The sequence below is a fragment of the Manis javanica genome, chromosome 12, assembly GCF_040802235.1.
Source record: "Manis javanica isolate MJ-LG chromosome 12, MJ_LKY, whole genome shotgun sequence".
In the NCBI taxonomy this organism is placed as follows: Eukaryota; Metazoa; Chordata; class Mammalia; order Pholidota; family Manidae; genus Manis; species Manis javanica.
In genome coordinates, this window is record NC_133167.1 from 7,718,399 (window position 1) to 7,741,947 (window position 23,549).

The following is a 23,549-nucleotide window of genomic DNA, read 5'->3' on the forward strand; positions in this document are numbered from 1 at the left end:
TGGGGAAGCCCATAAGTCTTTAAAGTAGAGGCAGCCAAGTGTGCTTTTTGGCCACACTCCTTGTTCCTTCTAGAATGTCTGTGGCCTGGAGGAGAAGACCCTATAATAAGCCTTGAATTGTCACTAGCATATTGTAGGCTTGTGTCTTGATAAAGATGACATTAATTTTGGACATGAATTTCATGTCCCTGGCATTTACCCTGGCTTATGTTTGCTAAATGGATGGAAGAATGAGCAAATGAGTGAATGGACAAATGTTGGAGTATCATATATTCTTAATTTGAAAACCCCCTCTATTCACTTTAAAAAGAACTCAAACACATTAGGAGTTATGGAAGACAGTGGCATTTTGTAAAATTGTTTTGAATTTAGTTATGATATATATAATCTTTGGAATTTTCAAATCATCTTGATTTAAGGAGCTATAGTCTTTTGAGGGAAATGGTATAGTACTTATTAGGATCAGCTTTAATTGTTTCACCAACCTTATTTTGTCTTAAGTAAAAAACTATAGAAAATGCAATGCCTGTTAGGTACTTGAAAACAATCTAAAAAATACTCCACAAAACTAGAAAGCTTACAAAATAGCACCATAAGGCTTACCAAACAATCTCTAAAACCATCAAAACCTGTTCTGACATAACTACAGCAATATGATAACAACTGATTGTCGCAAAACATCTTTGCTGGATTAAAGAGTAATAGACTGAGGAAACATATTATCTCTCAGAAACTTGGGAAAGAATGTCTATTTTCAAAGGAAGAGATACATCAATAAGACATAGGTCTTTCTGAAGAAAAGCTGACGTCCTACCTTCTGCCAGCGACGCGAAAGCATTGATGAGCTGGGCCATGTACTGCCGCACCACCTCGCTCTTTGAGTGCAGCAGCTGAAGCACACTCCTCTGTGAGGAAAACAGCAAAGGAGAAAAAACAATGAGGTTAAAGGAAGGTGAAGTGACCACGTCTCTTCTACAGGTCTGGTGTCTCTTCTTGGGAATTTATTAGAGATGGAATATTCTGACTAAATTGAAAGAATGAATTACGCAGAGCACTTAGAGCGTGGCTGACACAAAGGGGGCAGTGCTGGTTCTGTTTTTGTTGCAGATGTTTTCCAGGTTAGGAGGATAGGCTAACACACACAAACCATAATAAAACTACAGTGAATGGATTTTTTTTAAGGCATAAATTCTCAAGGACAGAAAGAGCAGCACAAGAACTGTAACAACACAATTTTGGAATCAGGAATGTAGGATTGTTAACAGACAAGAATGCCAGACCCAAGAATGCCAAATCTCAAAGGCAGCAATGAGGGATTACCCAATTTACATCACTTAATCCTAAAAAGTTAAGAACTGGGGAAAATATAGAAGAATGAATGAAAGCGGTTAAAGCAGCAGCTGGATCCTACTCATGTTGCCCCTACACTACAGTCCTTCTGCGTATCTCCCACCGTCCTCCTGTGTACTTCCCACTCTTCTTCTGCGAGGTAACACCAAGGGTCTCTGGAGGGGACACTAGGCCCAGGTGAGCAAGCCTTGCACACAAAAATGGGGGGTGGGGGAAGTGAATGGCCTAAAGGCAGAATGAATGATGAACAGAGAGTAGCCGGTCCTCTTTCCCCACCTGGCTCCCAGAACACTACCAACCAGAGCCTCACCCTCCAGGCAGATTAGAAGACTCTTCTTGAGGGAAATGACTAGTTCAAGGGGAAAGAACTAGAGATCCTGAAATCAGAGGTTCCTAATAGCCCACCTGGACCAGCCTCAGTGGAGCTCTGGGTCTATGGACTGTACCCTCATACGCAGAACTTCTGATCAGCTTTCAGTCCCTCCACTCTAAACATGGAGATAACCAAGGTCTACCAGAAGCCAAGGTAAGTCTCTAACATGGAAAATAGAGCCATAACAAACGGCGATGGGGGACAGGCAACCTCGAGGAAATGAGACTGCAGGGAGAAGAAAACTAAAAAATAAACTTTGTCACTAATATCCTCAGAGTTATAAGAACCCTTATCATATGAAAGAACAGAGTGCTATTTTAAAAAAGGAAATGAAAAACTCAACAGAAAGCTTGGAAAACAGAGATGAGGATATCTCCCAGGAAGTGGGACAAAGAGAAAAATATGGCAAATATGAGAGAAAAGCTAAGAAATTAGAGAATCAGTTCAAGAGGTCTAACATTCAGAGAGAGCAGAGAAATAAGAGAGGAAATCAACAACAAAATAACCGAAGAAAAGTTCCCAAAACTAAAGCTGTTCAGATTGAAAGAGCCCACCAAGTGCTCAAAACAATGGGTCAAAGTACACCTCACGAAAGACAACAACAGAAATTTTATTAGTAGTGGCAAAGAGAAGATTCAACATGCTTCTAGAGAGGAAAAAAAAACAGGTCATAAACAAAGGATCAGGAATTAGAATGACTTTGGACTTCTCAACAGCAACAGTGGAACCTAAAAGAAAATGGAGAAAGATCTGCAAACAATGAAGAGAAATTATTTGTTGAAAAGAATTCTGGGTTGTAAAGAGATTTTTAGACATACATAATCTAAAAAAACTCTGCTTCCCACCCATTCTTTCTCTAGAAGTTATTACCTAAAGGATGTGTTCCACCGACCAAGACAATACAGGATATTGGAAACAAAGATCTAATTTAGGAGAGGGTAAAAGAAATCAACAGAGGTTTAGTGAGGACAGATTTCTGGAGAGCAGCTAGGCACCAGATTTAGAGGGCCCGCAGGGCAGCCTGAACCAAGCTACTCAAGAGAGAAACACACTGAAGGCTGTCATTCCCAGATGCCTGTTACCATGACACTGTCTTTAATTAGGTAAATTTCTTATTGAGCTAAAACGTCCATATAGAAAACCGCACAGATCATAACTGTACAGCTCAAGGAGTTTTCACAAAGTGAACAAGTGGGTAACCAGTAACCAGACCAAGAAACAGAACATTACCAGAGCCCCAGAGCCCTCCAGGGTCCCCTTCCAGACCAAAGGCAACATCTCTCCTGGCTTCCAAAATCATAACTTAGTTTTGTTTGGTTTTGAATTTGTTAATAAATAAAATCATGCAGTATATATTCTTTAATGTCTGACTTTTTTCATTCAACATTATGTTTGTGAGATTCACCTATGTTGTATGTTATGTGTTCCTTGTCACTGCTCATATATCCAAATTTACAAATGTATCACAGTTAATTTATCTGTTTTACTATAGATGGACATATAGGTTGTAATCTGTGTTTTGGTGCTTTGAAGTAGTGCTACTATGAACATTCTTCTACGTCTTTCACTGAACATGTTGAATACATTTTTGATACAGTTATACTTAGGCATGGCTTTGTTAGAACATAGAGTATGCAGTTTTAGTAAATGCTGCCAGTGTTCCAAAGTAGTATGCCATGTAACATACTTTTAAACAGAGTACAAAATGTCTGGGTGAGGTGAACCCAGATGTTAACCTGTTCTTGGATAGCCATGATCCCATGCTGATGACGTTTCAGCTCCTCCTTCAACACCCTGCTGTGTGGATCAGCTGTGGGCAGTCTTTTTATCCCACAGAAGCGTTCTCATGTGATCAACTCCTGAGAACTAGAAGGAGATCAGGCAAGCCTGAAAGTTAAAATTACAGAGCAGCTTACCATTTTTCTTGGCCATATGTACTGCCTGGTAACTGGTGCCTGGCCAGTGCTCTGCATCTCCCAGGACTCCCTCCTGACTACCCATGTCCCCAAGGGAGTGCCCAGGGAAGCTGTGTCTGATCAGGACCCAGTGATTTTGTTGATGTCAGCTTCTCCTAGGAGCCTGGATCTAATGTAGGAACAGTACCCCTTCCTTGCGGGGCAAGGTTTGTGCTTGCTACTTAGCATAAAATCAAAAACACTATTATTTAGGGCATGTGTATAGATGGGGAAACTATAAAAGAAAGCAAGGAACTGAGAAACACAAAAGTCAAGATGCATACACCCACACTCAGGGCAGCATTATTCACAATAGCCAAAAGGTAGAAACAACACAAGTGTCCATTTGGGGGATGAATGGATTAATAAAAGATGGTATATACATTCAGTGGAATATTACTCAGCCTTAAAAAACTAAGGAAATACTGACATATGCTTACAACATGGATGACCCTTGAGTACACTATGCTAAGTGAAATAAATCCAATCACAAAAAGACAAATATTGCATGATTCTATGAGGTACCTAGGGTAGTCAAATTTAGAGAGACAGAAAGAATGGTGGTTGCCAGGGGCTGGGGAAGTGGGTATTGGGGAATTGTTTAATGGGAACAGTTTCAGTTCTGGAGATCAGTTGCACGATGATGTGAATATACTTAACACTATTGAACTGTACCCTTAAAAATGGTTAAGATCATATATTTTATGTTATGTATATTTTACCACAATTTTTTAAAAAGCCAGATGGCAGTTACTCTCAATGGAGGGAGAGTGAGTGGGGTCTAGAAGCTTCCAAATTACTAGTAAGTTTCTGTTTCTTAATCTGAGTAGTGGAAACATCAGTATTTGTTTTATTATTATTATTTAAGCTGATCACATGTTTTTCTACACTCATCTGTGTTAATGATATATTTTATAAATGAAAACATGATTGTAGAAAATGAGACAAAATTTCTTAGATTTAAGGAATTGTGCCTTTGTATAAATGCATATATTATGCTAGATTGGCAAAGCTGTCAAATTTGGAACATTTGACATCACACCACCTCCAGCAGCATGAAATGTAGCTACATGGTATTAAAACGATTAGCTAAAAATGAAAAACTCAATTCAATGCAGTTTTACTCCATTCAATTCAAGTTTTTTGGTCTAAAATAAATAGTGATTCTCAAAGTACGGTCCTGGACCAGCAGCATCAGACCACCTGGAAACTTGTTGGAAACGGATGTTGCTGTGCCCCCTTCAGACCTACTGAATGCAAACTGCGGGTTGGGCCCAGGATTTTGTGTTTTAATGAGCTTTCCAGGTGATAATGCTGCACACTAAACTTTGAGAACCACTCAGCGAGAAGAACCAACCAGTTCAATTTCCTGGTTTAAAGGGCCAATTTATTCTAGTGTCCTAGTGACACGGCATCCATGATACACAAGGGGTTTTCCTGCTTTGCAGAGTCTATGACATCTTAAGATAACTCAAGCTCACTCTGTATTAAAAAAATAAACCCTAGCAATGAAAAATAATGACTTGAGGAATAAATGACATTCTCTTTAGTGGTATAGAGATTACAACATTTTGAAAAATTCATATATCACACATTCTAAAACACCTTTTGTTAGCAGACACGTTATTTTTTATATACAATCAAGAAAGAAGAAAAGCATGCCAATTAAACTCCACCAGTCTGTGGAGCACTCCAATTCCAGAGATGCTAAAATGGGGGAAAGTCCATTTCAGAGTCAATGAAGTAGGATAGTTCAGAAGGAATCAGTTTTGAACTTACTCTTTGTAAAGTCATAACAATATACTATTCATCTGCTGCATACCTTAAAGGCCAGTTTCAATGCCATTGCTAATATGAACATAAAAGAAAATAAGTCAAGAAGTTGAGAGACTGTTTTTCAAACTTAATACAACTCCTTTGTGGGAGCAATAAGACTACATTCAAAGAATAAACTGGCACCTCAAAACCTTCAAATGTTACTGCTTGTGCACACAACAGATTAATGTGTCATTAGCTTCCACAGCGTGCTGGTCCATCGGTGATCCTAAGAGGTATTGATACTCTACTCGGTGCACACATTGTGAAGCTTAATGATAGGAAGATAAAAAATATTTAGAGCATTATGGATACACATTCAACTAAAATAACAAAAATGCAGTGTCTTCTTTATATATGCCATGTTCAAGATTGTAGTCCTCACAAGGCAGGTGATGGCTCCTTCTCAGAGATGGGGAAGCACCCCAAAACTCAGGGACTAACTTCCTTTTAGCTGGCTAATAGGTAGTTGGGCAGAGGTTTGAAACCAGTTTCTCTCACTCTGAATTCCATACCTTTCCTACTATATCATTAGACCTATCTGGTTGAAAACTTTATGTAAATACAAAGACACATTTTCAGTCAGGCCCTGATGAAAAACTTGAATTTGTGTATCTACTTTGCCCATCATAAGTCATGTTGAGTTTGCTGGACTCATGGTAAGCAGAGGCTGAGGAAAGAGCTGGAATTTGAGAGAAGGAAAAATGGAAGAAAAAAAGAACCAGATCTGAGTTGAGTAGCTCTGACTTGTTCAGGACTATCAGACAGAAGCTCAGGCTGACATACCATCACTAGGCTGAAAATACGCACAGAAAGTAAACCTCCCCCTCCTGCTGACTTCCTTCTCTCCGAGGGAAGGCCCTGGCTGGGCTCTGGCCCATCTCGCTGACCTGGCTGTGGCTATGGCAGTCCAAGAGGTCATTGCTCACGTAGGCTTGCAGAACAGTCTCCCTCTGCTCTCCAGGATGGGATGCGGTCAAGCGCTAGAGGGAAGAAAAACACAAGTCTTACTATGGAGGAGAATGTCCATATAGTCGGTGTGTTTTAAATGGCAGTATAAGCAGCTACACATTTACCCAAACAGAAGAAAAGACATCCAGCTGGGGGGCTAGTTAACCAGCCCACCTATTAACAAGAAACTGCAGTGTTGTACTTCCTAACGGGCAAAGTAGAAGTAACTGGTACACATGCAGTCTCCAGAGGAGTGAAGTGGTGGAATCCCTGGATTGTACGTGTGCAGTAAGGTAAGGCAGAGGGGCCTACAGGGGTTTTTCTTTTTCTTTTGGCAGGAAGGGGCTCAAGAGTTGGCCCTGGAAGGGTGAGCAGACATAGCCAGAACAGGGAAATGTGTGGTGCGTGGGGAAGTGTGGCCCAGATCTGCGCTACAGCTCAGAGGCTAGATGGAGTGGGACTCTACAGCAAATGAATGCATAAGCGGACGTGAGAATTCATCTAGTCTCCATTAAGCCAGACATTAAAGAAATCTGCAAAAATGTAAATCAATGCCATGCTTCTAATTTAGGAGGTTTGAAAAACAGTTATTATTTTAATTAAAAAATGCTATTTTGTTAAGTTCTGGGTTTATTATTGTTCACCTTAAGTGAATCAATATATATTTAAACTTTTCTCAGTTTTAGTTTCTAATACTGTAAATACTGGTAGATAAAATCCACATAAATTAAAGCTCCGTAATTTTTGAGTGAATAAAGAAAGGGGTCTGAGACCAAAATGTTGGAGAACCACTGGTTTCACTGTGATCAGTCTGAAGACTGGGGAGAAAAGCAGCAATTTAGACGAGGCTTTATTTCCCTTAGAGACTGCTGTCTGCTCATGGGGCGGCTCGGCCATGTCTGAATACCCAGGTCGGTGTGGAGCTGTGGCACGAGAATGCCTCTGCGCTTCAACGCGCTGACCCACGCTCACTGTGCGCAGAGCTCATGACTGGGAAGGGGCCCGATAAAGGGGCAGCTCCTGGGTGCTGAGATTCCACATAGCGAATCACCCAGGCAAGGCAACGGCGACTGTGCTGTCAATAGCAGGAGCTCTTAAAAGAGGCCAAGGCTATCTTCATAAGCTGGTTTTAACTTTAGGTCTTGATGTCAGCAGGCAACAGGAAGAAAAGATTTTTAGAGATGGGGTAAAGGATACAAGCAAGGTAGCTAGCCAAGAAAACCACGTGGTCTTTTTTTTTTTTTTAACTTCAAGGTAAAGGTACGTACCCAGCGCAGAGCCTGCAACAAGAGGGCTTTCAAGCGGTCACTCCCCCAAACCAAATCCTTCTTCAGTTTCTCATAATCCAAAGAGGGCAGTAATGGGACATCCTTCAGTTTTCTATTCAACAGCACAAGTTCAAAGGGAAAGGAAAGAGCAAAAGGGTTCCTGATGAGTGGCCCTCCTGAGTATCATATCACCCAATCTAGAGCTGCTCTGGCAGAAGGGATGCCAGTAGCCCACTGCTTCCTCCAAGCTCCAGGCTCACACAGACAGGGCTGGGTTCCAGGCTCCACGCCACAGCTTCAGTTAGCTCAGCTCAGCCTTCCCTGTCATATGCACTGAGGTTCTGTATAACATCTTTCCGAAAACGGGGAGTCCCTGACTAACCGGGGTGAGAAGCCACTGTATTCACCTTAGGCCAGGGCTCCATGTGATGGGGAGGAAATCGACTATCTCCCTGGAGGCACCAGAGCTTGCTGCCAAAGTCCTATTCAGGATCCTGAGCAAAGCCCAAACACTGTTACCATCAGCAGGTCCCAAGAGCTCTATCTAAAAATCTGAAGCCACTGTCGCTCTCAGTCCTGAGGGACCAAATGTGGAGTATGTGAAGGACAGACCACAGGTCAGGAAACACCTGTGAGGAGTAGGTTTACAGTCCACCCTGCAAAGAGGCCAAAGGCGTGAACAGGGAGCAGCACGGGGGCCACCCCCATGAGACAGGCAGCAAGCAGGACAGTTTGCAAACCTTCCTCCAGAAGACTTCAAGTCAGACCTTAGCTGAAGCCAGGATTCGATTAACAGAGGTGCCTCTTCAGAGATCAACACAGTGCAGAACGACCCAACACCTGCCAACCAACCGCTCAGCAACTGGGCATTTCTGGGGCCCAGTTACTCTCCCACTGTCCAAAAAGATTGTGTCCTGCCTTCTCCTTTGTCCTCTTAGCCCCTCTAATTACCCCCTTCACTCTCTGCAGGTGACCTTGCCTCTTACATCACTGGGAGTAACACTAGCAAACAGAGTTTAAGTTCCTGGCCCTGTCCTCAGTGCTTTATACATATTAACTCATTTTTATTCCTGCAACAATCTTATATTAGAGTTACTATTATTCTTCTCATTTTATAAGTGAGGAAACAGAGGCACGGAGAATTTATATAAGTGGTCCAAGGTCACAGAGCTGGTGGCAGAGGTGGGATTTTAACCCTGGCAGTCTGTGCTTATAAGCACTACAAGACATAGTTGCCATCTGAAGAGAACAAAGGGCGGGACCAATGTCAGACTCAAGCGGGAGCAAGGGAGGAGGGGTGTTGGATCCCAGGTGCCTGAGTGACCGCACAGCACCCCTACAACCCCGACAAGGCTGGCTCAGAGGGTCATCAGAACCCTCGGCCTCACGTCCTCGTCAGAAGTCCTCTACCTTTTTGCTACTGCAACATGCATACCTGCTGATGTTCCTGGGCGTCTGACACTCCCATGGGTGACAACCTAACTGACCTGGATAGGGAAGCTCAGGCATACACAGAACTATCCTGTGACCCCGGTCACGATATGAACCAGCAGAGAAGTGACAGAAAACCTAGACAATGCAACACCCTGTTGACTATGACAGTAGATCAAACTGGTTTCTAAATCTATCATAAAACAATCCAAAAATTTTTTCCATTTGATGCTACCTCACCAAAGTAAACAGTTAACATTAAAAGATACTTCTGGCTTAACAATATTACTTATAATTACTGGTATTTCCTTTAATAGTCACATGGAGCTCTGGCTAATCAAAGACATTCCTCTAAGCTAGGCTAAGAGTGAACATTTATAAAAGTTACTTTGAATCCCAGTTTTACCCATACTCTTTCCAATAATAACAATTCCTAAGAGCAGTTACTTACACAGGTGCCAAGGAGGCTCTTAACATGGTTGAAGCCTAGGGGTGGGGGTTGGGGGGAGAAAACAAGCCATGTTAAACAGTGATAGTAATGTGTTAATCTAAATTACTATAACAGCACAAAATCAACAGATCTGCAAAGTTTTTTATCCACAAGGATCCTCCAACCATAATCCTATATGATTTAAAAATTAGCCCAAGCCAAGGTTAAGCAATACATGACTAATGCATTTTCCAAGCCACCCACCCTTGGTTTGTTGCAATTCCACTCCAGGGAATACCCTATTAAAAAATGGGTGTATTCTCCCTGACCAAACTCCCAGAGGCATTTAAAGCAGCCTAGACAAAGATCGCATCAAGAATAAAAGCAATGAAAATCATTTCATTACCCTGATTTTCTTCCATATTTAAATTTTCTCTTTGAGTACAAAAATACATAGGAATTTTGTACCAAATCAAACAATACAGAGGTGTTTACAGAGAAAATTAACCACTACCCTCCTGTCCCACTCCCCTTTAATCCTCTCTATAGCTCAAATCATTGCCTTCTTTATGGACATTCACATTCTCCCATTTATAGTTGAGGTTTCTGTTTTTGTTTTAGCCACTGTAGGCAATGCTCTATTAAGCATGTACTAAAATAGATTTGAGAAACAAATAACCAAATGTCATGTGTGGTACTTTTTTGGATCGACTCAAACCAACTGTAAAAAGATATTTTGAGAAAATTAGGGAAATTTGAACATGGACTGTACTGTATTATATGATACTACAGAATTAGTGTTAATTGTATTAGGCATTGTGGTTATGTTTTGCTTTTGTATTATAAAGCCCTTACCTGTTATATATACAGGCAAAATACTATAATGTTTGGATAGGTAATGAAAAATTCCAGGGAAGAAAATAAGAACAGACCCATAGATGAATGGAACAGAATAGAGAGTCCAGATATAAACCCAAGCATATATGGTTAATTAATATACGATCAAGGAGTCATGGATATACAATGGGGAAATGACAGCCTCTTCAACAACTGGTGTTGACAAAACTGGACAGCTACATGCAAGCAAATGAATGATTGCCTAACTCCATATACAAAAGTAAATTAAAAATGGATCAAAGACCTGAACGTAAGTCATGAAACCATAAAACTCTTAGAAGAAGACATAGGCAAAACTCTCTTGAATATAAACATGTGCAACTTTCTCCTGAATGCATCTCCTCAGTCAATGGAAACAAAAGCAAAAATGAACAAATAGGACTACATCAAACTAAAAAGCTTCTGTACAGCAAAAGACACCATCAGTAGAACAAAAAGGCATCCTACAGTATGGGAGAATATATTTGTAAACGACATATCCAACAAGGGGTTAACACCCAAAATATATAAAGAACTCACATGCCTCAACACCCGAAAAGCAAATAACCCTAATAAAAAAATGGGTGGAGGATGTGAACAGACAATTCTCCAAAGAAGAAATTCAGATGGCCAACAGGTACATGAAAAGATGCTCCACATCATTAAATATCAGGGAAATGCAAATTAAAACCACAATGAGATAGCACCTCACACCAGTTAGAACAGCCAACATCGAAAAGACTAAGAACAACAAATGTTGGCGAGGATGCAGAGAAAGGGGAACCCTCCTACACTGCTGGTGGGAATGTAAATTAGTTCAACCTTTGTGGAAAGCAATATGCAGGCTCCTCAAAAAACTAAAAATAGAAATACCATTTGACCCAGGAATTCCACTCCTAGGAATTCACTCAAAGGAAACAAGATCTCAGATTCAAAAAGACATATGTACCTGTATGTTTACTGAAGCACTATTTACAATAGCCAAGATATGGAAGCAACCTAAGTGTCCATCAGTAGATGAACAGATAAAGAAGTGGTACATAGACACAATGGAATACTATTCAGTCATGAGAAGAAAACAAATCCTACCATTTGCAACAACATGGATGGAGCTAGAGGGTATTATGCTCAGTCAAATAAGCCAGGCAGACATAGACAAGTACCAAATAATTTCCCTCATTTGTGGAGTATAACAACAAAGCAAAACTGAAGGAATGAAAGAGCAGCAGACCCACAGACTCCAAGAGGAGACTAGCAGTTACCAAAGGGGAGGGATGGGGAGGGAGGGAGAAGGGGATTGAGGGGTATCATGATTGGTACATACGATGTATGTGGGGTCACAAGGAAGACAGTGTAGCACAGACAAGACAAGTAGTGACTCTGTGGCATCTTAATACACTGATGGACAGTGACTGCAAGGGGGTATGGGGGGGGGACTTGATAATATGGTTGAATGTAGTAACCAAAATGTTTTTCATGTGAAACCTTCAAAAGAGTTTATATCAATGATACCTTAATAAAAAAAAATAAGTGAGAAGAAGAAAAGAAACCTTGGCCATCTGTGGAGCCCTTTCTGGAGGGGCAGGCAGTGTTACCTGGTTCCCTGTATGTCACCACAGCCCTTATATGGTCTTTATCAATGTTTATCATATTGAACTGTGAATATTTTGCAATTATTTCTGTGTCTTTTTCCTTTAGTAGACATTGAGTTCCATAAAGACCAGAGATAATCATACCACCCTCAATACATTTACCACCTAGTACCTACTAATGCCTGGACATATGTATAGAGGCACTCAGCAAATATTTGCTAAACGAATGAATGAAGACTGACTTCCAAAGTGGACACTCTAGAATCCTTGAGTGGTTTAATAACTCAGTCCTGGCAATGGCTCTGTTCTCTATTGCTTAACCTCTGCTGAATTTACAGACCACAAAAAACCCCTGACTCAATACAAGCCATGGCTGCTGAGCCCTGGGGTGGTGAGAAGGCAGCAAACATGTTTGGCCCTGCTCTTTGGCCCTGCTCAAGTGGGACTATTGCTGGACGGCTGCCTGTGCTGTGCAGGAGGGCAGGTGAACCGTGAAGGCAGGACCCCTTGGTGTGAGACCTCAAGGGGACTGATTCCCCAGGAGAGGTGAAGTAATCAGAGTGGGAGACCTGAGGAAAGGGGCCTTAGCCGCGGGACAGAAGAGGCCGTGGAAGCTGGAGAACCAGAAGAACAGCACGTTCATACGGGGAAAGGAGGTTGCTATAGCCAACTCTCTAACAGGAAGGGGGAAGGGGTACTTGCAGGAGCAGGTCGGGTGTGAACGCAGAAGGGAGGGCTAGGCTGGAAAGCTGCGCAGGTGAGATTTTTGGAAATGGTGCTAATGGGGAAGGGGAGGGCCTACGTGTCTGAACGTGCTGGTAAGCTCTACAGAAGCTTCTTGGGCAAGCACCTCTCCAGCCCACCAGGTCACTGGGGGCCTTGTCCTTGGCCCTGCGTCACCGCCCTGTAGCCTGCAGGCATCTGAGAGTCTGGAGCTGGGCATGGTGCACAGTTACGTGCACACACAGAGGAAGTGCCTGGGGCCGGGGCCTCCTGGGGTTTCTGTGACCAGAACTGAGCCCGGAGAGATAGATGTCATCAGATTACAGAAGGTGTGGACTCCATGCTGAGCTCTTTAGACCTGAGCAGTGGCAGGTATTAAGCAAGGGGGTAACATGACCGGATGCCTCTCTGTACGTAATCCTTCCTGAAATCTGAGGGCATAATAAGTAAGACACAACCTGAAAGGTCACTCCAGCTCCCACGTAATAAGCAACAGAAAGGTGGGAGCTTTGACATCAAGACCAGTTAGGAAATGCTACCTTAAGCCAGAATAGACATAGGAAGAGCCTGAATAAACGCAAGCAGCAGAGACGTGGGGCAGGCAGGAAGCACGCTGCTCAGATGCCAGTGACTGCCTGAACTGGCGGCAGAGCGGGAAGGCCTCAGGTGCTCCCAGGTGTCTCTGGAGTGTTGTTCACCGAGGCAGGAAATACAGGAGGGGAGCCCACCCATTTGCAGGAAAATATGAGTCCAGATTTGGACACAGAAAAGGTGATGTGCCTGTCAAACACTCCCGGGGAGGAGGCTTGTAAGTCTAGGTTTGGAAGCCAGGGGCAGATCTGAAGGAATGGCACAGGCCCACTCTGCCCATCAGGATTCTACCAACTGGTTGAGAGCCAAGGTGTTCGATCCTCACATCACCAGGGTCCGTTCGGATGAAGGACAGGGACAGGTGCATGAGGTGTGGCAGAGGGCAGGTAGGTGTGCCCCTCCTCCTCCACATACAGAGACCTGGGCCTGGAAAGACTGCCTCACAATGCAGCAGGAAGGCAGGCAAGGGGCAGATGTCTTGCCACAATGAAAGAAGGCCACATAAAGGAGAATACAAGGGCCGAAGGTGTTGGACTTGAAGCCTGAGCCATGGTCCACACAACAGGAAGCTTTAGGAAGACCCTCCTCAGCAGAGCACTGGCACAGCGATGCTTCCTGAACAACTGAAGGAGGCCATCCTGAAATAGGGCCGCTGCCTCCCCCCCCGACCCTCCCAAGCCCCTCTAGGTTATTGCTAAGATAGGGGTTGATTTTAGAAGTATACTTGACCCTTGAAAAACATGGGTTTGAACTGTGCAGGTCCTCTTATATGTGTATTTTTTTCAGTAAGTATATTTGGAAATTTTTGGAGATTTGCAACAATTTGAAAAAACATTTTCTTCTTTCTAATTTATTTTAATACAGTATATAACACATATAACACATGTGTTAATTTTTTGTGTTATGGGTAAGGCTTCTGGTCAACCATAGCCTATTAGCAGTTAAGTTTTTGGAGAGTCAAAGTTATACTTGGATTTTTGACTGCATGATCAGTGCCCCTAACACTCAAGTTGTTTAAGGGTCAACTGTAAATGCTTTCTAAGATTCACATGTCCTGGGCCTTTAATATATTTAATGCTATCATACCTAGAAGTACTTTAACTTGTATTTCCAATGGGGTCTACTTGGAGTTGTTGAAGAAAGGGAGGGCTAGTTCCCAAATGGGCTATTTTTGCAAATAAGGATGCATTTAAATGGAAACTACCCTAACCAATGAATCCAAAAACCCAGGGGGCTATGCTCAGATTTCCACCATCCTCAGCCCCTGAGGAGCACCAGACTCCTTATCAAGGTCAGCTCTCCCTGTATGCACCTCTGCCCAGGATGGGTGCTCTGCAGGGGCTGAGAACGGGCACTGTCCTCTGTCAGTCACGGCACTCCTTCCCTGGAGTGTCTGCACTCATGCTTGCCCAGTACAGAAAGAGGGCCAAGAGGAGAAAGACAGACCAAGGCATCTTCAAATGCTACTTGCAGCTACTTGTGTGCTGCATGATTAGAAACAGCAAGAATCTGAAAGCCACCTAAAGCTTGGTTAGGTGAATGTTAAAAGTACCACACTGTTCATAAATTAAAGTCTGAAAGATAAGGGAGATATAAATATGCTAAAGAACTTGGAAGACTCTTCAAAAAGTACTGTTACAAGAGACAAGTTGGAGAATGATATGTATAAAACCTTAATTATATATAATTTTACATTTCTGGAAGCGTGTATATGAAACATAGTCAACAGTACTACCTAGGAAGGAAGGTGAGATGAAGAGAGTGTGAGGAAGGGATGGGGTTTGTGCTTTGCTCCATTTACTGCTAAATTGTTATAAATTTTTCAGCTAACACATTGCGTATTACTTCATAATCTCAGAGAACAAAACAACCCTACCTCTTGTGCCCTAAGGGAGAAGTTTCTCCTCTTGCTTCTTATTAGACTGTTGATAATATAAAGTCAGATTTATCTGGTATCCCAGCAAATAATAGGCCCAAGTTTATAAGGACCAAGGAATGACAAACCTAGGGTTAGGGTGGTGACAGGTAGTTAAACTGGAAGAGGCCACCTGGGAGAGTTCTCTTCTCAATAAAATTAATCTCGTCCTTATTGATTCTTCTGGGAGCACCCGGATGTGACTGTCAGCTCTGATAATGAGAGCAGGTTTTTGGACACAGTTACCGGGCATGAAGTAGGTAGGGTGGAAACCCACTCCTTCCCACTCACGGTGGCCCCTCCCTCTGCGGGGCCCTCCCCAGACCCGGGGTTGACTTACTGGCTTTGAGATTTTGGGAGAGATGTGGGCATGCATCACCCTGCCCCCATTTCTTGGGGACCATGAGCCTGTCCAGAGAGCCCAGGTCAGTTCTGAGCCCGAGCTGCCAGTGGTGAGGTGGGGAGCAGGGCTTGGCCAGAGCCACCCATGACTGGGTGAGTACATTTCTTTACTCAGGGTTTAAAAGTAGGGAACCCACCTGTCTATAAATAAAATCCACGTTATCCAATATAAGCTTTGTCAGTATCAACAGCAGTATTTTCAGCTCCTTTTCCTTTTATTCTTTTGCCCTATTTTCCAATTGGTTCAGAACTCAGGGGGAAGAAGGGTGCTATTTACTGAAGTCTTTTAAACTTTTAAAAGTGAATGAGGTTGCAGAAGCCCAGATTCTTAACAGCCAGATTTAAAAACCAGTATCAAAAGCACCAAACTTTACAGACGCCAGCAGTTTTCTGATGGGCCCCAGCCACGCTCCTTCACAGAGCACAGTGAGTTGGAACACTCGGGGCCAGCGGAACACCGAGGGGAGGCTGATAAAGGACCAGGCCAAAAGGAAGGGTGGTCTGTGCTCACCTATTTTCTTGAAACTGGTGGCGTGTTTGGACCCAGAGTAGAATTTATTCCCTTAAAAAATGAAAAAGCAACATTCTCCTTCGAAATCCTAAGTCCTATCAGTCACTAGTCATTCCATCTAAACTGTTAACTATGAATTTCCTCTTCACACATTATAAATCTAATAACATACATTGGCTTTAGGCATGCCTAGTTAACTACAATGTTCTTTTATACTTTTATAGTGACCCCATATCTACTTTTTACCATCTTATAGAGTAATCAACTAGGAACAATAAAAGATGGTTTGTAGCTTTTATTGCCTGTTCCTAAGTCAAATGACTCAGGAGAAACAGTTTCTGTGCTAAGGTAAACAGAGCTCATCCTCTTTCCCCTGGATTCAGGCTTAGAATCCCTAACAGGGAAGGATGGTAGGACAAGTCTTTTGACAAATGAGTTAACTTCTAATGGGATAAACTATCATATAGGCTTTTCCTCCTCTCCCTTTTAAGTTGATCCTTATTAACATAATATCAGTTTTAAAGAAGCTAGATGCATCACTCCACCAACAGAAAATGGGAAGATAAGGATTCTTGTATGTGTAAGACAGGACGTGATTTTATAACTCACACTTGGATAACACTCAGTATTTGCTGAGTGAATAAATAAATGGAAAGAAGGGAAGAAAAGAGTGGTCCTACTGGACACAGATCCCACTAAGCTAATTACTGCTGGAAGGCCATCCTGCTTGAAGAACACACCCTGCTCCTTAACTAACTTACAGCTAAATGTACAGTGTTTGCAGAGGATCAACTCAGCCAGTCCTCAGGGATTTGGCTTAAAGACCCTCATCCTGGAGAGCCCATGAAGAAGTTACTTTTCTGAAACTCAGGTGTCTGTGTGCTTTACTAGCATTTTGAAAACAGCTGATTCTCTGGATTTGGGCACGCTAAAGTCACTGCGGCGGTATCCTAAAGCACAGACCCCACCACTTCTATTATCCACACGTCTGTGTATGGCACTGCCAACACAACTAACAGCTCTGTCACACTTCTGCCAGTACCTGGAGGATGTGGTAGTCAGGGACATCTGCTCTTCGCCACTTTACCACATCCTTTGTATGAAGATCCATGAATGACACTATCCTCAGGTCTTAGCTCCAGAATAACCATGTGAAATACTTGCTTGACCTTCTAGTCTTCTAAAAAATATATTTAAATTTGCTTTAAAATTCTAAGAGTAATATACCTACTTGGGAAAAACTGATGGTCTACAGGGCAGAGGACACCGGTGGCAGGGAAATGTCTGTTTGGGGAGCTATGCGGGTTTGGGGGCCGCCACCTCGTGGATGTGCTTGCTGATTGGCAAATGCAGTACGAATGTCTCAGTACAGCAAATGCTGCACAATAAACCTCATGTAACCATACTCTCTTCCCTTATAAGTAAATCATGTCACTGCTCACGTGTCCCTTGTTGCACGGGCTACTAGAAAGCTCAGGGCCAAACTCTACTGTCCCCCCAGATGCACAGCAACTTATGACACCCTAGCCCTGGCTTACTTTTATTTTTCCTATGCTCACTTCCTTTAATGACAATTTCTTGGGTATCCCCCCAGCATTACTGACATATATGATTCAATACATGCACATATTGTGAAATGATTACCACGATAAGGTTACTTAACACATCTATCACCTCACATAGTTAACCTTTTTTATGTGTGTCGTGAGAACATTTAAGACCTACACGCTTAGCAACCTTCAAGTACACAGCTCGGTGTTGTTGACTACAGTCACCAGGCTGTGCATTGGAGCCCCAGACCAGTTTTGTACCATGTGACCAACATCTCCCCACTTCCCCCAGCTCCCAGTCCCTGGCAACCACCAATCTATCTGCTGTTTCTATGAGTTTTAACTACAATTTCTTTCCTCATTCCTATTTTCTATTTTTCATTTCTCCTAATTGTATTTTTTCACAATAAGCACTTCAAATCTACTTGAGAATGAGGTAGGGTATACATACTTTTTTAATACTAAAAAAGGCCTTGGCTTATGAAGACCCTCATATTAGGGTGCTAACCCCTAATTAAAAGCCGTGGTGCTAACCCATGGGGTGCCTCAGGTCCCCTGGCACTTCCTAATGGAGCACATGTGGCTCCACCCACTCCGCTGCACTAGGCTGCAGGGTGGTGTGAGCTCCAGAGACAGGGGCTCATGACTCTGAGAGCTTCCTCAAGAGATGCTGGTGTACCGCTCCCTTGGTTAAGAGCTCCCCAATGTGACATCACATGCTTCCAGAGGAGCTGTCCTAAGAAGGATATACCATCACCAGTGCAATATTTTGGCTTGGATGCAAACCCTGACTCTAATCATGAGGAAATATCAAACACAAAAGGAGAAATGTTCTATTTTTTAAAGGGGGAATGACTATGTTCCTCTAAAATGTCAATGTCAAGAAAGTTGAAGAAGGAGTGGGGGATGCTCAAGACTAAAGCTGGCTAAGGGGACATGACAACTCAATGCAGTGTGTGACCCTAGACTGCCGCGTGGGGGAGAATGCTATAAAGGGCATCCATGGCTCAACTGACAACTGGAAAATGCATAGCAGATAAGAATGTTGTATCAATATTAAATTTACTGAAGTTGTTAATATATAGCTGCAAAAGAGCATATTGCTATTAAGAAATACACTCTGCACTCAAGTATTTAGGAGTAATTTATCCTCAAATGGTGTGGAAAACAAGATGGTGTGTGTGTAGAGAGAGAGAGAAACAAACAGATAAAATGCCAACAGTTGATGAATCTGGTTCAAGGGTATACAAGTGTCCTTTGTGCCACTTTTGCAACTTTTCTGTAAGTTTGCAATTATTCCCAGAACAAAGTTAAGGAAGGAAATAGGGGGCCCGTGCTGAGACCATACACCTTCCCATAATGGCAGCTATTGTTAAAAAGAGCTTAGTTTCCCTCCTTTCCTATGGATTTGCAGCTAGTTGTCGCCAGCCCCTGGCACCCCACCCAGCAGAACACGCCTGTCCCCCTCTCCCCAGGGGCCCAGCGGCTCACTCTTCTCAAAAGGTTTTCTTTGCCTTTTAGGAGTTGATAGACCTCCAAAGCCCGCTGAAATGCAGACTCCTGATGGCTATTTTCCCTTGCTCTTTCATTTTTTCCACAGTGCTATTCCTGAATGCAGGTGCAGGGCCTCACCGTCCCAGGCCTGGTGAAGTCCATGCTGTGTGCCAGGCTCTGCCGCATTTGGTTACTGAAGAGGCGGACGCACACGCTCTGGAGGTACTCGGGCGTGATCTGCAAAGAGGACGGAGGGGCTGGTGAAAGGCGCAAAGCTCCCTGGAGACATCTGAGGCCCTGGTAATGATCAGAGCTGTCTCTCAACAGTCTTTTGTAAGGTATGGAGATGAAATTTTGCTTAAACACAGGAATTCTTGGGAGTTACAGCATTGAGAGGACAGAAAAAATTGCTCCCGGTACTACAGGAATGATCTTAAGACATCATACTTTAAATTATGTAATTCCACTTGATATACTCCCACTGTCATGTATAATCGACCAATTTAAAACCATTTCTTTGTGATATCAAGCAGTAAAGTCATTGGCTGGCTGTAATGTGATGGAAGAACACAGGACTTAAAATCCGAAGGTCTGGGCTCAAGTCCTGGATGGCTGAGAAACCAACAGTCCTGCCTCCTGCTTTCCTGACCCACTGAAGGAAATGAGTATCTACCCCTGTGAGTCACAGGGAGGCGGGTAAACAGGAGCACGGATATGCTTAGCACGTAACAGGTTGGCTGGTAAATCCTTGTTCAATGAATGATGGAGACATTTTTATAAACTATCAAAGGCTTAACACCATGAAGCTGAATTACTGTCCCCATCAATGCTACTCTATCCTGGTATTTCTTTAGCATCTCTCATGCCTCCCATTAGCTATTACAATGCAGGTGGTAATCTCCAAAATTTTTCCTTTTGATTTTTACATCTTCTCTTTTTATATGAAGAATACGTGCACATTTAAAATGCACAAGTGCCACAACCTCTTCCCAGTCCCACTCTTTCCCCACAAACCAAACCCTGGAAGTAACTACTAGCAATAATTTGGCATCCTTACAGACTTTTTTCTCTGTCTGATTGTTAGAGAGGGACCTACTTTTCCCCAACCTCATGATTCCACATGGTGAACTTGCACATAGTAATGCAATCGGCCTCTCTCCCTATCTACATACTCAGGCAGCCCTGTGGGAGGAGAACCACACAGCCGATTAGTGAGTTAGCAAGAGGTGGGGATGCTGAGCTAGACCCTTTTCTCTCCTTATGGGACTCTGTCTAGCCACTGGAGACCTCTGGTCTGAGCAGCTATATAAAAGGCTCTGTCTATCCCATGGCAAATGTCTGTGGTCATGCCTCAACACTCAGCTATACGTGAAGCAACTCAGACTAAGGGCTCCATTTCAAGGCTGCCCCTCCAACACTCTCCTGCATCCATTTCCTCTGAATTCCTATAGTATCCAAATTTCAACATTCCTTTTCCATCCTGTAGTTTTAACCTTTCCTTTTGCACCTTTGCCTACCCTACAGCTTAAAAACACATCCAAATATATTTCATATTTAAAAACATCTTTCTATTCCTCTACCCTAGATCTCCATCTATCGACCACCCCATCAATATTCTTCCTTCACAGCCAGGGTCCTTGAAAGAACAGCCTACATTTGCTGTCCCACCTTCCCTTTACCTTCCAACACACTGTAATCCAGCTTCCTTGCCTCATTCCGTGGAAACTCAGGTGGCAAGGGCCATCATCAATGACCTTCTCACTGCCAAAAACACTGGACACTTTTCCATTCTAGTCTTCTAGACTTTTCTGTGGCTTTTGAGAGTTACTATCAAGCCCTTCCTCCTGAAACTGTTTTCTCCTTTGACATCTGGAATTGCTACCAGAATCATTTCTCTAACCAGCAAATTGATACTTTGTTTATTAAAATAGGTGAATGAGGAAAGGGCACAAATAGACAGTTGATTAAAAACAAAATAAAAATGGCCAAGAATTATCTGCAAATGTATTCAGCCTTGTACATAATTAAAGAGATGTAAATTGAAACATTCAGAATACTAACTTTTACTTACCAAACTGGCAAAGATTTCAAAGTATAATGGTGGCTAATACTGGTAAGTGTGTGGAGAAACAGACACTCTGATATATTCCTGAGGGTGGGGGCTGCCAGTGGGTAGATATGGTTGAAATGTTAGGAGAAATAATTACACAACATAGTCTATCAAAACTTTAATGTCCATAACTTTTGACCTAGTAATTCCACTCAAGATCTTATCTTACCTATATTCAAACGTATATAGTATATACATGTTCACTATAACATTACTGTTATATCAAGCAAAAAAATAAAAATGTTCATCATCAGAGATCTGATGAATTACAGTTCACCCTTACAATGGAACAATGAACAAGCATTGGAAGGAATGAGAGAGGTGTGGGCATATGGAAAGACCTCTGAGATATATTGAAAATTAAACAGCAAGTTTCAGAAGAGTAATGGGTCATATAATACCAAGTAAATATGTATATATGCTGCTTGCACACATGCCTATGCATAAAAATGTCCTGAAATGACACATGAGAAAATGTTAATCTTGAATATCAATAAGGAAGTGAGATTCAGGAATTGTGTGTGGGAAGGGGCTTTTACACCTCCAAATCATTTAATTTGTTAACAGCAGCATGCATTTTTTTTTTTACATTAAAAACAAAACAAGCTAGTTTAAAGTCTGCCCCCAACTGCGGCCCCCAAGCCCCATTCTATCTCTCTGGTGCTCACACACTCCAGCAGCAGGAGCCGCCATGCCCATCTTTGGTCAGCATGCCACACCTGGTGTCACATCAACCCTGGCTTTATGAGGCACACCAGGATGATGGTAGTCATTTTTTAATAGGACAGAAGGCAAATGCTTTTCTTTTTATTTATTTCTGTACTGCCTGAATCTTCTAGCTATGTACATGTCTTTTTTTTTTTTTTTTTTTTTTTTTTTTTTGTCAATAGTGGTTATATAAAAACATTTCTGTTTTGTTTTGTTTCTGGAACTCACCTGTATTAAAGAAAAGTGAATACTTGTTATTTTTAAAACTAAAAAAACCCACCAAAACCCCTAACTTAGATAGTCCAATTTTTAAGACATACATTTCAAAAGCTCCTCACTAACTACAGGACAAAGCAAAAGTTCCACAGGACAAAGCACAAGTTCCTAAATCTGGTCTGCAAACTCCCCATGCTCTTGACTCATCCACCTTCCCCGCGTCGTCTGTGACCACGTGGCCACCTCCTCCAGCTCTGGCCGCTCTGGCCACACCAAGCAACCTGCAGCAGTTTGGTGAATGGTACTGTGCTGTCTTTCACATGAGCAAAGAGGCTTTTAATACAGGACACAGAAATATATTACAAAAATATTCTAGTCAAATCAATGCATTACTAGCTTCAGAACAGTCAAACCGATGGAAAAAATTAAAATCCCACTATATGATAAAGGTAGCCTTCAAACTAGTGAAGGAAAAAGTAAATAGTTCTGACTCAAATGGTTACCTTTTTGGGGGAAAAAAGTAGGTTTCTTCCTTACGTCATTTATGAAAGCAAATTTCATATGGATTAAAGGTTACAGATAAAATTAAAACAATTAAAAACAAAACAACAAACAGAAGAAAATTAAGATGAATTTTTTTTCGGCTTTTTGAGTAGGAAAGCCTTCTTTAACAACACTATAAAAAGTCAGAGAAGATGAGAGGGGAAAATTGATAGACGTGACTCTATAAACATGTGAACTTTAGTAAAAATTAAGAAACACTAATTTAAAAAGCAAGGAACACAGTGAGGAAAATATTTACAAAGGATGAACCATGAATGTCCTGTGTCCTAACAGTGCTGTCCAGAGCTGAACTGCTGATTTCCCCCAAACCTGCTCCTCCCAAGGCCTTCTCTGTCCCAGCGGGTCAGGGCCACCTTTCCAGTAGCTTATGCCAAACACTTGGCGTCATCCTTGTCTCTCTCCCTCTCTCCCTCCAGGCCCAGCCAGCAGGCAGCACCACAGGCCCCATCTCAGGACACACCTGGGGGCACTTACCTCCACCAGCACCAGGTCTCCCGTGATGACGGGCAGACCCTCCTGCTGTCCCCCAGTCTCCCTGAACACCCCTCAGGGCTACTCTAACTCAGTGGTTGGGTGAGCCTTTCACTACTCCACTGCTCCGCCCCCGTTTACTATAATGAAGGCCGTGTCCTCGCCATGGCCCCCACAGTACAAAGACTCTGCATTTTTTCTGAAATTGCATATGAACCTACAACTATTCCATTTTTAAAAAATATGGTTATTT

The 23,549-nt window shown here is 42.5% G+C and overlaps 1 protein-coding gene across 3 annotated transcripts in view; it reads right to left on the minus strand.

Annotated features, from left to right (window-relative positions):
* Positions 1-23,549, minus strand: part of ARMC9 (armadillo repeat containing 9) — a 118,333-nt gene that overhangs the window by 65,939 nt on the left and 28,845 nt on the right. For all 3 annotated transcript variants that reach the window (XM_036997768.2, XM_017679750.3, XM_017679752.3), the window contains exons 9-13: positions 19,366-19,464; positions 9,595-9,629; positions 7,713-7,824; positions 6,384-6,476; positions 815-905 (exon numbers count right to left, since the gene is read on the minus strand). In XM_036997768.2, the coding sequence (XP_036853663.2) occupies positions 815-905; positions 6,384-6,476; positions 7,713-7,824; positions 9,595-9,629; positions 19,366-19,464 (430 nt within the window). The remainder of the gene's footprint in view (positions 1-814; positions 906-6,383; positions 6,477-7,712; positions 7,825-9,594; positions 9,630-19,365; positions 19,465-23,549) is intronic.